Raw genomic sequence first — 13,154 nt, 5'->3', positions numbered from 1 at the left:
TTCTTCTGGTACCCTCTTCAATGTTTCTGAAACTTTCTTTGGCACCTCAGCGACTCTCTTTGTTTCTTCCAGAACCTTCTTGGGTTCTTCTAGTGTTGGTTCAGACCTCGGTGCTTCTGGTTCAGGTTTACCAGCCAGCAGATGAGGCTTTCTTTCAGGTTCAGATGTCTTCGGTTCTGAGACAACTTTGAAGAACATTTATGTATAACATGATTATCTCATTAACCATATTTTGAAAAATGAAACCCAAAGGTGTCACACTCTAACGAGTGCTTAGCATGCTTAAAGATATTTCTAGAAGATAAACACAGACAGAAAACAAAAGAACAAAGAAACAAGAAATCAAGAAAGACTTGAAGTCACCGATCAATACCTTTAGCTGGAGGACGTTCCGGTGCTGAGGGAGGAACCTTGGTTGCTGCTGGCTGAACTACAGGTTCTTCTGGTTTTGATGGTTCTGGTGCTTTAAAGAACATTGAACATATACTGTAACCTGCTGTAAAACCACTGAGGCTTCAACAGTACAAACCACTCTGACCAGACTGGTTTGCATCACATGAAATCACAAATCAAAGAGTTCAAAGATGAGACACTTCAGTTCTCTGGTGGTTTGACTGCAGCTGGCAACATTAAGAAGTTTAGTATCATAAGATTATAAGATTAACAAGGTGAGGGCCTCGTTATTGATACTCTACTCTACAGTCAGATACTAAGACAACGTGTGAAGAGGTTAGTAGAAGAAAATCAAGAACAATCAAGATTTAGAATGTGTTAGAAAACGTTAGAGAACGTGTTAGAAACCACTGCAACGTGAAACACAAAGAGAAACACAAAGTCTTCCAGTTGAACCACTTTACCTGTCTCTTTAGGGGCGACTGGTTTTCTCTTTGCAGGTTCGGCTTCAGGCTTCGTTTTTGGCTCTTTCATCTCAGGAACCTTCTGTTTCTGAGGAGACACTTTAGGCTCAGGGGGAACCGTTTCAGTCTTTGGTGGACGAGGTTCAGGTGCAACTTTTCTGGGAACCGTCACTTTCTCTTGTTGGGGTTCTGGTTCGACGTAAACTGAAGGTTCTTCAGGGTTAACAGAGAAATATTACTGACTCAACAAGAGGCTTCAAGAGTCAAAGAGGTGAAAGAAGGAGAAGATGACTCCGCAAAACAGAAACAGACATAACAGACAGAAAGAAGCTCTGAACGAGTTTAGACAACATGAAGTCAAACAGACAGGAAGAGAAACACGAATCTGAAGAACAAGATATCAAAGAAAAAGGATTTTATGATCATCCCAAGTGCAAAATGTTCAAATGTCTCCCTCTATATATATGAAGTATGCATAAATACCAATGTAAATAAATGATGTATAAATCAACATCTATAAAAGATATAAAAGTAATGATCATCAGATTTGACATTGATAAAATTAAATTCTCGAATGCTAAAATTCTGCAACTGTCGTGTAAATTGTCAGTTTCTTATCAATGAATATAGAATGTATGAAAACTGCTTCCATCAATGTACTATACATAAAACTTGTCTTGCTCTTCTGATGAAGAATAAAGAATGTGAGCCGATAGAGACTCTGTGAGATCAAGAACAAAGAAATGATCAACGAGTAATAAAATACTTTGATATGAACGTTACCTTCTGCAGCTTCTCCTTCTCTCTGAGCGCCGATCATCTCCTCACGAAGCAGCTTCTTCACTTCAGGCTCTTTAAAATATTATCACCAAGAATCTGTCATCACTTTAGCTCTTTAAGAGGAATGTAAGAACAAAACAGGAAGTACATGAAGGACAAACAGGAAGTGGTGGAAAGATACCTGTCAGTCGAGGCAGAGCTACAGCTTCCTCCTCTTGTCCCAGGCCAATCCCAGGAACTTGGAAGGTGAAGAAAATTCACGTTAAAAGTGTGAAGGCCGAGCTCTACTTTCTACTTTCTAGTGAACACAAAGCTCTGCTGAGGGTTAATACAAGCGTAAGAACAAGAGGAATAAGACATGAAGAAGACACAAAGAAGACATGAAGAAGAAGACAGACAAGACTAAAAGAAGATCTATAGCCAATCAGCAAAGAGAAGCTTCTAGAAGCGTTAAGAGGGAAACAAACATGGCGGCTAACAGATCTGAGATCAGCGGCTCGGTAGCGTTGCGGTTTGTACCTTGAGGGTCTTTTTCTCTCATCTGGACCAGAGTCCTCTCTACTGTTTCTCCAACAGCTTCTCTCTTTTCTGCTAAAGGAAGAAAAGTCAATTTAGACCTGAGAGACCTGAAAGACGCCTCTGATTAAAGGAAGGAAGAACAATGAAGGAGGGTTCACAGCAAATCAACAACATTCACGAGGAAACAAGGAGACGAGATGAGTGAAGGACGAACACCTGAGGATGGAGGATTATGAGGTAGAAGAAGAAGAAGAAGAGGGTTGATACCTGAGACGAGAGAGACTCTTTTTCTGCATCATTAAAGAACAGTCAGAGATCTTCTAATGGTTCACTTTGTCCGGAAGAAGATTATCAGAAACATTCACTTCACTTCTGGGATCAAAGGTTTGAGATAAAAACTCAAACGTTCATTTAAAAGAAGACTTTTTGATTTAAACTCACAGAATTATGAGAATAAAATCTGAAAATGTAAAACATTAAGTTAGAAATCAGACTCTTTTTTAACAATTCATTTTTAATTTAAATTAAGAGACTGAGGACTGAAATCTATGAAATAAAAATATGGATTCAGATTAATTATAATTATTTAAATTTTATTCTCAGAATTCTGCCTTGAATTTAAAAAAATATTTCTTTAATCTTAGAATTAAAAATTCAGACTTTAATCTTGACTAATTCAGATTTCTTTCATCCAAACTGAATCCTTTAATCTCAAAGTGTTTTACTTAGTCTCTGGGAATAATGTGATTTATTTACCTTTGAGTTCAGACTAAATCTCATGAATTGAACTCAATGATTTTTCCACATAATCCTCTTCTGTTGAAGTTAAATCTTCAAGCGTTGAAGAACGACGTCTGAATTAATATGAAACGAGTTGAAAACGATCACACGGTTATTGAGGATGATGAGGAGGATGATGATGAGGAGGATGAAGGTTTTAGGACTGTGAATCACAATTATTCACTCAAATTAAGAGTTAATGAAGTTTAAAGTTAGTCCTGATGTCATTGAGCTGTTTGTACCTTTAAGTTTAGTACTACTAATAACATGTACTTTAAGACTCACCTCTAACGAACAGAGAAGCTGCTTCTGGAACAAGAACCGACGAGTCGGTGACGTCTGAAGGTTCATAAACACAACTTTAATCAGCTCATATATATTTAATCTTTCTAATATTAAGTCAGTGAGTCAAACATGTGGAGTTTGTCCTGAATGTTTAATTAGTTTAGTTAAAGTACTCACCCTGAGGAACCTTTCCTAACTCAAACTCTGTGAAGGAACAAGTGGACATGAGATTAGCTCTGAGCGAAGAGGAGCTTCACCAACGTGATCTAAAGGAATCGAACGTACGGACCTTTGTCTGACAGGTGAAGCTCAGCAGAGCTCCGAGCTTCTCCCATCGGCTCCAGACGGGCGATCACCGAGTAAACGCCTGACGGAGACATTCATCGTGCTCATGTTCATAATGCTCATTATATGAATGATGCTCACCATATTCATAATGTTCAGATTAGAGCCTGAGTCAAATATGTGATAAATAGGTGAAAAATATCTGAAAATTAAGTTAAATATTTGAAAAATATGTAAAGATTACAAGTAAAATAAACATGCGAAAAATATGTGAAAAATGTTTGAAAAAAATGGTTAGTAAAATGTAAAAATAACCCTAGTTTTAATACATATGAGTAAAATATGTCCAAAAGATGACAAATGTCAGAAAGATATCAGATTTCTTTAAATAAATTAGTAAAATGTGTCTTTAGTCAGACTTTTTATTTATTTTCTGTACATTTCCACATTATAAAATGTATTTATAAACTGTTAACTATTTTATATTACTAAGTAAAACATAACGCAGCAGATTGGGGACATTTTGAAGTATTTTTGTCTTTTCGTTTGTAAATAATAAATAATATATAAATACAAAGTTCAGCGTCTGACCTTCGTCCTCGGCCGTCACGTTACGGATGGTCATAAAGTGACGTCGGCCGTCGGTCTTGAAGTTATATTTGGGGCTCTCTCTGAGCTCCCATGAGTCTTTGTACCACGTGACGGTGGCGTCGTCGAAGGACACCTCGCACTCGAAGGTGGCGCCGTGGCGATCGCTGACCTCGATGCTTCGGATGCGTTTAGTGAACTGAATTTGTTCGGCTAAAAGCAGACGACCAGAGTCACCGTCTGACTTCACAACATGACACTCATGTTCCATTGATTGGATGTCATATGTGTAAAGTATTAATACGATATAAAAGTATTGAGAGCCGGCGAATATAAAAGAAACACAGAACACAAAGAGAACCAGCAGGTTTTAAGAGGTCAGTTCTTGGTGTTAGTCTGGAGGACTCACCGGTCTTGGAAGCAGCTCCTGATAAAGCCATAAAGACATAAAGGAGTCGGACATGAGGACACGTTACAGGCGGACAGACGCCGTCCGTCAGACAGGAAGCGGCGGCACTCAGACTGACCTGTGACGGTGAGCTTGGCGTTGGATATGTGGGCGCCACACACCACGCGGTAGTTGCCCCGGTCTTTGACCTGGCAGTTCTTGATGAGCAGAGTGTGGCGCTCGCCGACGCTGCTGATGTCGTACTTGTCGCCGGCGTCCAGTTTCTGGGTGCCTTTGTACCAGGAGAGGGTGATCTCCGGGTAGTTGATACGGATCTGGCACTCGAAGGTGGCGCTCTGGTTCTCGGTCGTCGTCTGGTCGCTGATGTCCTCGATCACGGAGACGGGCTGAGGATTCAGAACCTGGTTTAAACTCGCTGTCTTTACGGCGTGTGTTTGAAGTACAGACCTTTTAAACTCCAGTGGAGAATTGAGTGTTTAAATATTCACGCTGCATAAAAATAATAACCCTGAAACAGTTTGTTAAAGGACAGCGCCTGGATTTAGCCAAAAACACCAGAAATTCACACATAATTCAAAATGTCCGACTTCCGGTTGGGTTTAGAGCATTTTTTAAGTCTACATGTGATACCTATGCCTACCAAGTGGAGGAGATTTCTTCAGCCCTGACTTTTGTTTTCAGGTCTTCGTCTCAAACTGCATAAAATCCTCATAAGACTGTGAAGAAAGACGTTGATTCTCAGTGGACAGTAAAACCCTTGAGACAGACGTCCTTTATCTGCTCAAAGTGTCTCCTTGTCTCTCTGCCCCCTAGTGGCCAAACACTGATGAATGCAGCTTTAAATGACTCTTTATGTTTATGAGGATCCAGGATCTGCTTCATGGACTGAACACTGGTTCAGTGTTTGACTGGTTGTAGTCGGTTACCTCTGTGGTGGCGCGTCCCTCCAGCTGCTGGATGAGTCGGGCCATGTCCTCCTCTTCAACCCGGCCGCCCTGCTCCACCTCCTGCAGCGGGACAAAACCCACGTTAGTTTACAACGTTAGCTTACAACGCTAGCCCCAGTCATTGTGGTTCATCTCCTGTGATGGAGGAACAGTGAACCCTGATCTCTTTCTCTCCGAGAGTCACATGATCAGATGGATACCTCAGCCAGCTGGTTAGCTTAGCTTAGCATAAAGACTGGAAACAGGGGGAAACAGTTAGCTCTGTCTGAGTTTTGTGACCTCTCAGTCTGACTAGATGGGCTCAATAACGTCTGATCATAACTCATTATTATTATAATCATAATACTCTCTCACCACTTTTCCGGTCTCTGTCTCCTTCTCCCTTTTGAGGAACTCGACGGCCTGCAGGATGGCGCGGAAGTCGTGGATGCCGTGCTCCTGCAGGATCCTCTCGTATTCTTTGGGGTCGTGGCCTCGGAGCAACTCCACGATATTGAGGTCTCCTTCTTTCTTTGGACTCTTCTGCTTGGAGGGAGTCCTGACAAAAGTACACAATCAGAGCAGGTATTTAAATCGATCTGTTCGCAACGTCTACGAGTCAAATAAAGAAATCAGTCTTACTTCTTCAGCCTCGTCCTCATGTCTCCGACTCCCGCCGCCGCCTCCTTCTTGGTGACCTCGATCTCGGCGCCGCACTCGATCTCTCCGTGTTTGCTGGTGGCAACGCACCTGTAGAGGCCGGAGTCGGACTTGGTCAAATCTCTGATCTGCATCTTGGCGTCTTGGCCCTTGTGCTCGATGGAGATGCGACCGCCGTGCGTCATCTGCCTCCACTTCCCCTTCATCCACTTCACGCTGGGGATCGGGTCGCCTCCGATCTTGGCGATGAAGGTTGCGGTGCCCTCTGCAAAGAAAGAATAAGAAGACGTGAAACTCCACGTGGGATCTGAAAGAAGCTTCGTCTGCCCTACGGTTCAGATCCTGATTCCTCCGGAGTTGTTTCTGTCACGGACTGGATCAATAAACGTATCTAACTTATCTTATGGATGAATCATAACATATTTACAACTCGTACACAATGTCTGCCCACCATTTAACTTGTTCCAACAATAAAACACAAAAACAACAAACTATACACCAAAGTTGTTTTCCTGAAATGAATCCCTTGTTGAGGCCGTTCCTCTACAGACACACGTCCTCTAACAGTCCACTTACTCTCTGTGACAGAAATGTTTTCAGGTTCCTCGATGAAGAACAGGTTGTCGAGTCTTTTGACCGGAGTGGCAGCAGCAGGAGCAGCAGGAGCAGAAGGAGCAGCAGGTGCAGCAGGTGCAGCAGGAGCAGCAGGAGCAGCAGGAGCAGCAGGAGCAGCAGCCGGGGTGGCGGCCTCCCTGGGGGAGACTTTGGCTCCTTTATCTGAAAGAAATCACAGAGGTGAGTCCAGCGTCTGACTTGAAACCAAAGAACCAAAAACCACTGATCCAACAATGACAAATGAGTTTAGAAGTTACCAAACTCAACGTGACTTGTTGGGTCAGATGGAAACTTTTAACCTTAAAAGGTCTTTCCTCATAAAGCCGACCGAACAATAGATGTAATAAAGTAAAATAATCACAAACCACCAAAACACAATGTTCACCGGCCCCATCATGTCAGAAGGATCCTGTTCTGAGACCCCTGGTGGATCTGGTTGAGTGCTGTATCAGTAAAGTACTCCATCTTTTATAAACACTGAAATAACAAAATAAATGGCAGTAAACGTCACCTTTCACCGTGACCCTGGACTTGCAGAAGTTGCTGCCGGCGGCGTTGCTGGCCTTGCAGAGGTAATCCCCTCCGTCGTTCTTGGACAGCGGGCTGACCTCCAGACACGCCGACCCGCTGACAAATGTGATCTTGGTGTTCCCGCTGGACTTCAGCTCCCTCCTGTCCTTCATCCACTGGACGGTCAGAGGAGGAGAGCCGCTGATGACGCATTTCAGGCTCATCTTCTCGCCCTCGCTCGCCGTCACCGGCTCCAGAGGAACATCGAACTTTGGAGCCTGGCTGGTTTCTGAAGAAGCGATGGGAAAGAAGCAGCTACAGATACTCACTTTTCAAACAGTTAACACTGAAGCAGAAACCACACCGACTGAGGCAGTAAAGACTCCAGCGTCTAGAATCAGAGATGCAAAACACTACAACTTGAATCTGACGCTCTCACTTAGTGTTAAAATCATGTGTCGGCATCACGGAAACTATTTAACATTCAGGCAACAAAACCACTAAGTTAGATTTAGAACAAACGTTAAATATGTAAACTAAGTACAATAAATAAACATGTACAATAACTCAACAACACTTTGGGACACGGACACTGGTCTCCTGGTTTAAAGTCCTGCGATGTTTGACCCGTCCACCTCCCCTCATGTCGTCTCTCTACTGTTGCATAGTAACGTGAGTCACAACTTAAGATCCTAACGGACGTAGTAGTGAGATTTGATAAAGAACATGAATGCTGTGTAGCTCCCTGCCTGAGGTGGTACTGTACATTGTGTCTGTATTCTTCATGTATCTGCTGAGTTGCAGGTGATTGGATGGAGACTGATGAGGCCTGAGATAAGAAAGAACCTGTGGAGGCTGGCTCGCTCTGGCTCCCAACCGGGCCGTGCTGCACAAAGGGGGTCGCTGTTGTACAGATCAGGGCGACAAATCATTGTGTGCAATCTAGCAACGGTCCATGTAGTGGTAGGGGAGAGAAGCCCTCTTTGTTTACATTGTGTTCTTCTGTTTTCGGTTAGGGAGGTAGGTAAGCTGCCTGTCTTTTCTTTTGTTCAGTTTGGAGTAGGTAAGTGTTTTCATGACTTTTACATCGGCCTTAGAATGATCTGTTCTTATGGTTTAACATACAAGGCTCCGTGAAGTCTGTGGCTCCTGTGTGAACTCTCTTCACACTTGCTATCTCAGATGTTCCTCGTTTAGCAGTCACTGTGACCTTCTGTAAGGGGCGATTGTAAATCTCACTAAACGTCAAGATGACGTTTGCTTGTGTGGAAGGGGAGAAGAACGAGTTCAAAACATGCCACGTAGCTTTATGCAAATGATTCTGTATCAGCGCACTTGTGTGTTATCTGAAGTATAAATATCAGAGACAGACCTGTGAGCAGCCTTGATACATGACTTGTATGTCTTTCAACTCCGTCTCCTTGCAAGAATAAATGTCCTGTGATAATGACTTTTACATCGGCCTTGAGTGAATTTCTCTAACAGTAAGTTAGTAGGTTAATAAAGATTGTTTTGTTTATTGTTTTGGGCCAGGCTCACCCCGACGCATACTGCTAAAACAACTGTGTGAAATAATAAATATCATGGACTGTGGGAGAGAGAGGGAGATCCATTATTATGCTGCGCCCAGGTTCCCTAGACCGTGAACAACACTGACTTTATATTCAAACTGTTTCTGTGGTGAAGACACATCATAGGTGGAGGTTTGTGAGACCAGGCTGGTCTCATGTAGATGTCTTCCGTCTGTGCAATCAGTTCAATTCTGAAGGTGTTTTGTCTTTATTAAGCTAAGACTCATTAAACCCTGAAGACAACACTCTTTAAATGAAACAGAGAAGACAAACCTCCACTCATACCTGAGATGGAGAGAGAAACCCGACAGGAAGCTTCTCCAGCTTCGTTGGTTGCCTTGCAGGTGTAAACACCTCCGTCAGAGCTGCTGGAGGCTCTGAGGCTCAGCACTGCCAAGTTGTTCTTGAAGCTCACGTCATACTTGTTGGTGCTGAAGATTTCCTGGTCGTCTTTGTACCACGTGACCTCCAGCGGCTGGGTGCCGGACACCCGACCCTCCATCTTCACAGTCTTACCCACAGAGTCCGTCATGGACTCGGACGGCTTCTTGGTAAAGTTCGGAGGCACTTTGTGCTCTGTTAGCGGGGGAGAAAGAGAAGAAAGTCAGACCACGTTGCGACTTTGGGAAATCTGTGGAAATTGAAATTCATCAGGCCACCGGGCCTTCGTCACTGCAGGGGGAGAACAGAGCGACAACACGCAAGACGACATCTAACAACCTGCAACACAAACAATCACAGAACATCTTCCCTTTTAACAACTCTTCTGTCTATGAATCCCTTTATTGAGCAAGCAAATATTCATCTTATCCAACCATGACAACATGGAGACATGCTCTGAAGGACCTCGAACACATTATAGTCTTTCTCTCCAAACCCAACAAACACGGGACCAGTAACCCAGGACCTTTCAGACGATAGCGAGATCCTATTGGTTACCAACTAACACATGGACCACAGGAGACGATGAGTAGACCGAGGTTAGTGTTAGAACTGGACCCACATGAGGGGATGATGGTACTATTTCATGGTTACCTATTTTAACATGAGCGTGACATGTGTCAGTTCCTTCCGCATTGGATATTTCACAAGTGTATTTTCCCGCCGCCGTGGCCCTGTCGCTGTAGAGGACCTCCAGAACGCAGGAGGAGTTGCTGGTTTTGACGTTGTACTGGTAAGAAGCCCAGATCAGCTTGTCGTCCTTCTTCCACGTCACGTAGACCCTCTGGCTGCCGGCGTAGCGGCACTCCAGCCTCAAAGGTTTGCCCAACTCGTGGCTGACGTCCCCGAGTTTCTTCACAAACCGAACGGGTTCTGAGAGAAGCAATGTCGGAGTCAGTCAAAGACGCCACTGATCTTTGCATGCGGAAGATGAAAGGACTACATGATGACGCAGAATCCAAAGGAATCCGTGGATGTTGACATGCGCAGAAAGTGAAACTATGTGAATGGAGGAAGATTTAACGGTACGTGAACGCAAGAAAGCCTGCAGGCATGGAAAAAGCTATGTGAGTGGCACTTCTAGTTACCTCTAGGACACATTCACTTCATGCATGAAGAGAGGACAACAACAAGCAGCTGGTTAGTGTTACCTAGCGTGACATTAGCATGGCAGATATCAGAGCCTTCTGCGTTGGAGATTTCACAAGTGTATCTCCCTCGAGCGTCCTCTCGGTCGCTGTTGAGGACGTCCAGCACGCAGCTGCAGTCCGTGGTCTTGATGTTGTACTGATAAGAGGCCCAGATGGGTCTCCCATCTTTCCTCCAGCTCACGTATAGCCTTTGGCTGCCGATGAACGAGACTCTAAGCGTCAGCGGCTCTCCGACTCTGAACCTGGTGTTTTCCAGCTTCCTGATGAAGCGAGCTGGTTCTGTGAGAAGCAGTGATGGGTGAGACAGTGAGCAAGCAGAAGCGAACATGAATCCTTGATTATAAGTTTACTTTGATAAGTGGAGGATGAAGAGTCCCATCGTACTCCCGGTCAGCTTCTGTTCCACAAGCTTTTACTCATTTACGGGTTTCTTCCATTCATCTTAAGACTACGATCAAAGCTTCATTGCTCACAATCCAAAGAACAAAAGCTTCACTCCAGGTCGACCCAAACTTTTATCTTAAAGAGGCGGGACGTGAATCAGGGACATTGCAGATCCTGGTCACTGCCTTCAGACTGAGTCCACCAGAGACCCCCAGTATTTATCTAGCTCCGATTCACACAGTTCAACAGTCTGCATGATGTACATGTCCCTGTGGAGCGTCTGCAAGCGGCCTGTTTATGGACACTTGAAATGCATTTGCAGACTTTCCTCGAAGATAAATTTCAGGACCACAAGCACTGTTGGACTAAATCCAGTCCAGCCTTTTAGAATTCAAACAGCTTTTCGGAAAAGCAGATGGAAGACGGAAGATTGAGAACAAGTGGAACAGAAAGCAGTCTGGGAGCAGGATGACATTCGTCTCTCCGTGGCTTTGTATTAGCTAATGATTGATGTTGAGAAGTGTGGTTGTACCTTTCTTAGAGGTCTTAACTCTGACGTAAGCATCGCAGACGGCAGACCCTTCTGCGTTAGAAAGTTGACAACGATAAAGACCAGCGGCTTCCTGTCTGTCACTATTGAGGACTTCTAAAACGCACGAGGAGTCGCTAGTCTTCACGTTGTATTTGCACGAAGCACAGATTAGCTCGCCGTCCTTTGTCCAGCTTACGTGCACTTGCTTACTGCCGGTGTACGTGCACGTCAGGCTCAATGGATCGCCCAAACGGTACGACGTGTCCTCCAGCATCTTCACGAAGCGCACAGGTTCTGAGAGAAGCAACACGGGTGTTAAGAGCTGTCATGAAGCCTGAAGCAGCAGATCAGTGAGCGTGTTAGAGGGCGGTTACCTAGTCGGACATGAGTGTGACACACAGCGGAGCTGCTAGGATTGGATATTTCACAGGAATATCTCCCAGCAGCCTCCTCTCTGTCACTGTTGAGGACCTCCAAGACACAGGAGCTGTCTGTGGTCCTGACGTTGTACCGGTAGGAAGCCCAGACCGGTTTGCCATCTTTGGTCCAGCTCACGTACACAGGCTGGCTGCCGGAGTATGTGAACTGAAGCCTCAGAGGCTGGCCGACCCTAAAGGTCATGTCCTCCAGCTTTGTCACAAAGCGCACAGGTTCTAGGAGAAGCAAGGACGTTAGCGGTTAGTCGCACTGAGGTAGATGAGCAAAGCAAAGTTATCAAGTAAGCTGATAAGTTAAACTACAAATGAGGCTCGTTGTTTCAGTTCTTCAACAAAGTGAACATAAACTATAAACCCTCTGGTGGCAACGTCACCTCCAGATATGAAGGGACAAATGAACTCCATCTAGTTCAAATAAAAGGGAAAACTAAACAGTATTTCTGCATTTACTGTTAATTTTTCATTCTTAGTGTTTATTTTTACAGTTTATAATATCCACAGACGAGATCGATGCCACGCATCAAATCATTAATAGACATAGCTTATTGTTCCAAGGTGCATTCCCAAAACCCAAACAAGGAGCCGTCATGTCAACCCTTTTACCTAGTTTGACCTGTGCATAGCAGATAGCAGTGTTCTCAGAGTTAGTGATTTCACAGGAGTATCTCCCTGCTGCTTCTTTCCGGTCGCTGTTGAGGACCTCTAAGACACAGGAGTCCTCTGTGGTCTTGACATTGTACTTGTAGGAGGCCCAGACCGGTTTCCCGTCCTTCCTCCAGCTCACAGAGACCCTGGGACTGGCACTGTAAGCGCAGTAGAGCGACAGAGGCTGGCCCAGTCTGTACGTGGTGTCCTCCAGCTCTTTTATAAAGCACACCGGTTCTACAGGAGGTAACGGTGATGTTAGTTGCATGTTTTCATACGTTACAGCTAATCAGGTGGGGAGCTGCGTATGTTAGTGTTTACCTATCTTAACCATTGCATGGCAGATATCGGTGCCCTTGGAATTCGAAATCTCACAGGAGTATTTCCCGACGGCTTCCCGACGGTCGCTGTTGAGGACTTCCAGAGCGCTGGAGAAGTTGGTGGTTTTAACGTTGTATTTGTACGACGCCCAGATGAGTTTGCCGTCCTTCATCCAGCTGACGTGAATCCTCTGGCTGCCGGTGAACTTGCACTCCAGAGTCAAAGGGTGGCCGATTTTATAGGAGGTGTTTCTCAGTTTCCTCACAAAGCAAACCGGTTCTAAGAAATCAATTAGCAGTGGTGGTGTTACATAGTATAAGCAGTATCATTTAAACAAGCTGGTTACATGATGGAGGACGTGCAAACAAGTCCTCGTAGGGAGGTGAGCCGCTCTAGTTTACCTAGTTTGACATCAGCGTGGCAGAGATCCGTTCCTGCAGCGTTACAGATTTCACAAG

At 44.5% G+C, this 13,154-nt stretch overlaps 1 protein-coding gene across 1 annotated transcript in view; it reads right to left on the bottom strand.

The window, feature by feature from the left end:
* Positions 1-13,154, bottom strand: part of LOC137891531 (titin-like) — a 172,154-nt gene that overhangs the window by 107,573 nt on the left and 51,427 nt on the right. The window contains exons 56-72 of the mRNA XM_068736195.1: positions 9,071-9,361; positions 7,216-7,503; positions 6,666-6,866; positions 6,072-6,354; positions 5,805-5,988; positions 5,430-5,510; positions 4,622-4,889; positions 4,504-4,521; positions 4,098-4,307; positions 3,511-3,588; positions 3,399-3,425; positions 3,222-3,275; positions 2,157-2,228; positions 1,819-1,875; positions 1,641-1,709; positions 858-1,070; positions 374-463 (exon numbers count right to left, since the gene is read on the bottom strand). Of these exons, the coding sequence (XP_068592296.1) occupies positions 374-463; positions 858-1,070; positions 1,641-1,709; positions 1,819-1,875; positions 2,157-2,228; positions 3,222-3,275; positions 3,399-3,425; positions 3,511-3,588; positions 4,098-4,307; positions 4,504-4,521; positions 4,622-4,889; positions 5,430-5,510; positions 5,805-5,988; positions 6,072-6,354; positions 6,666-6,866; positions 7,216-7,503; positions 9,071-9,361 (2,484 nt within the window). The remainder of the gene's footprint in view (positions 1-373; positions 464-857; positions 1,071-1,640; positions 1,710-1,818; positions 1,876-2,156; positions 2,229-3,221; positions 3,276-3,398; positions 3,426-3,510; positions 3,589-4,097; positions 4,308-4,503; positions 4,522-4,621; positions 4,890-5,429; positions 5,511-5,804; positions 5,989-6,071; positions 6,355-6,665; positions 6,867-7,215; positions 7,504-9,070; positions 9,362-13,154) is intronic.

This window comes from Cebidichthys violaceus, unplaced genomic scaffold (assembly GCF_023349555.1).
Source record: "Cebidichthys violaceus isolate CVI_PGR_0920_01 unplaced genomic scaffold, fCebVio1.0.p SCAF_11, whole genome shotgun sequence".
In the NCBI taxonomy this organism is placed as follows: Eukaryota; Metazoa; Chordata; class Actinopteri; order Perciformes; family Stichaeidae; genus Cebidichthys; species Cebidichthys violaceus.
This window is presented reverse-complemented; position numbering and strand designations above follow the sequence as displayed.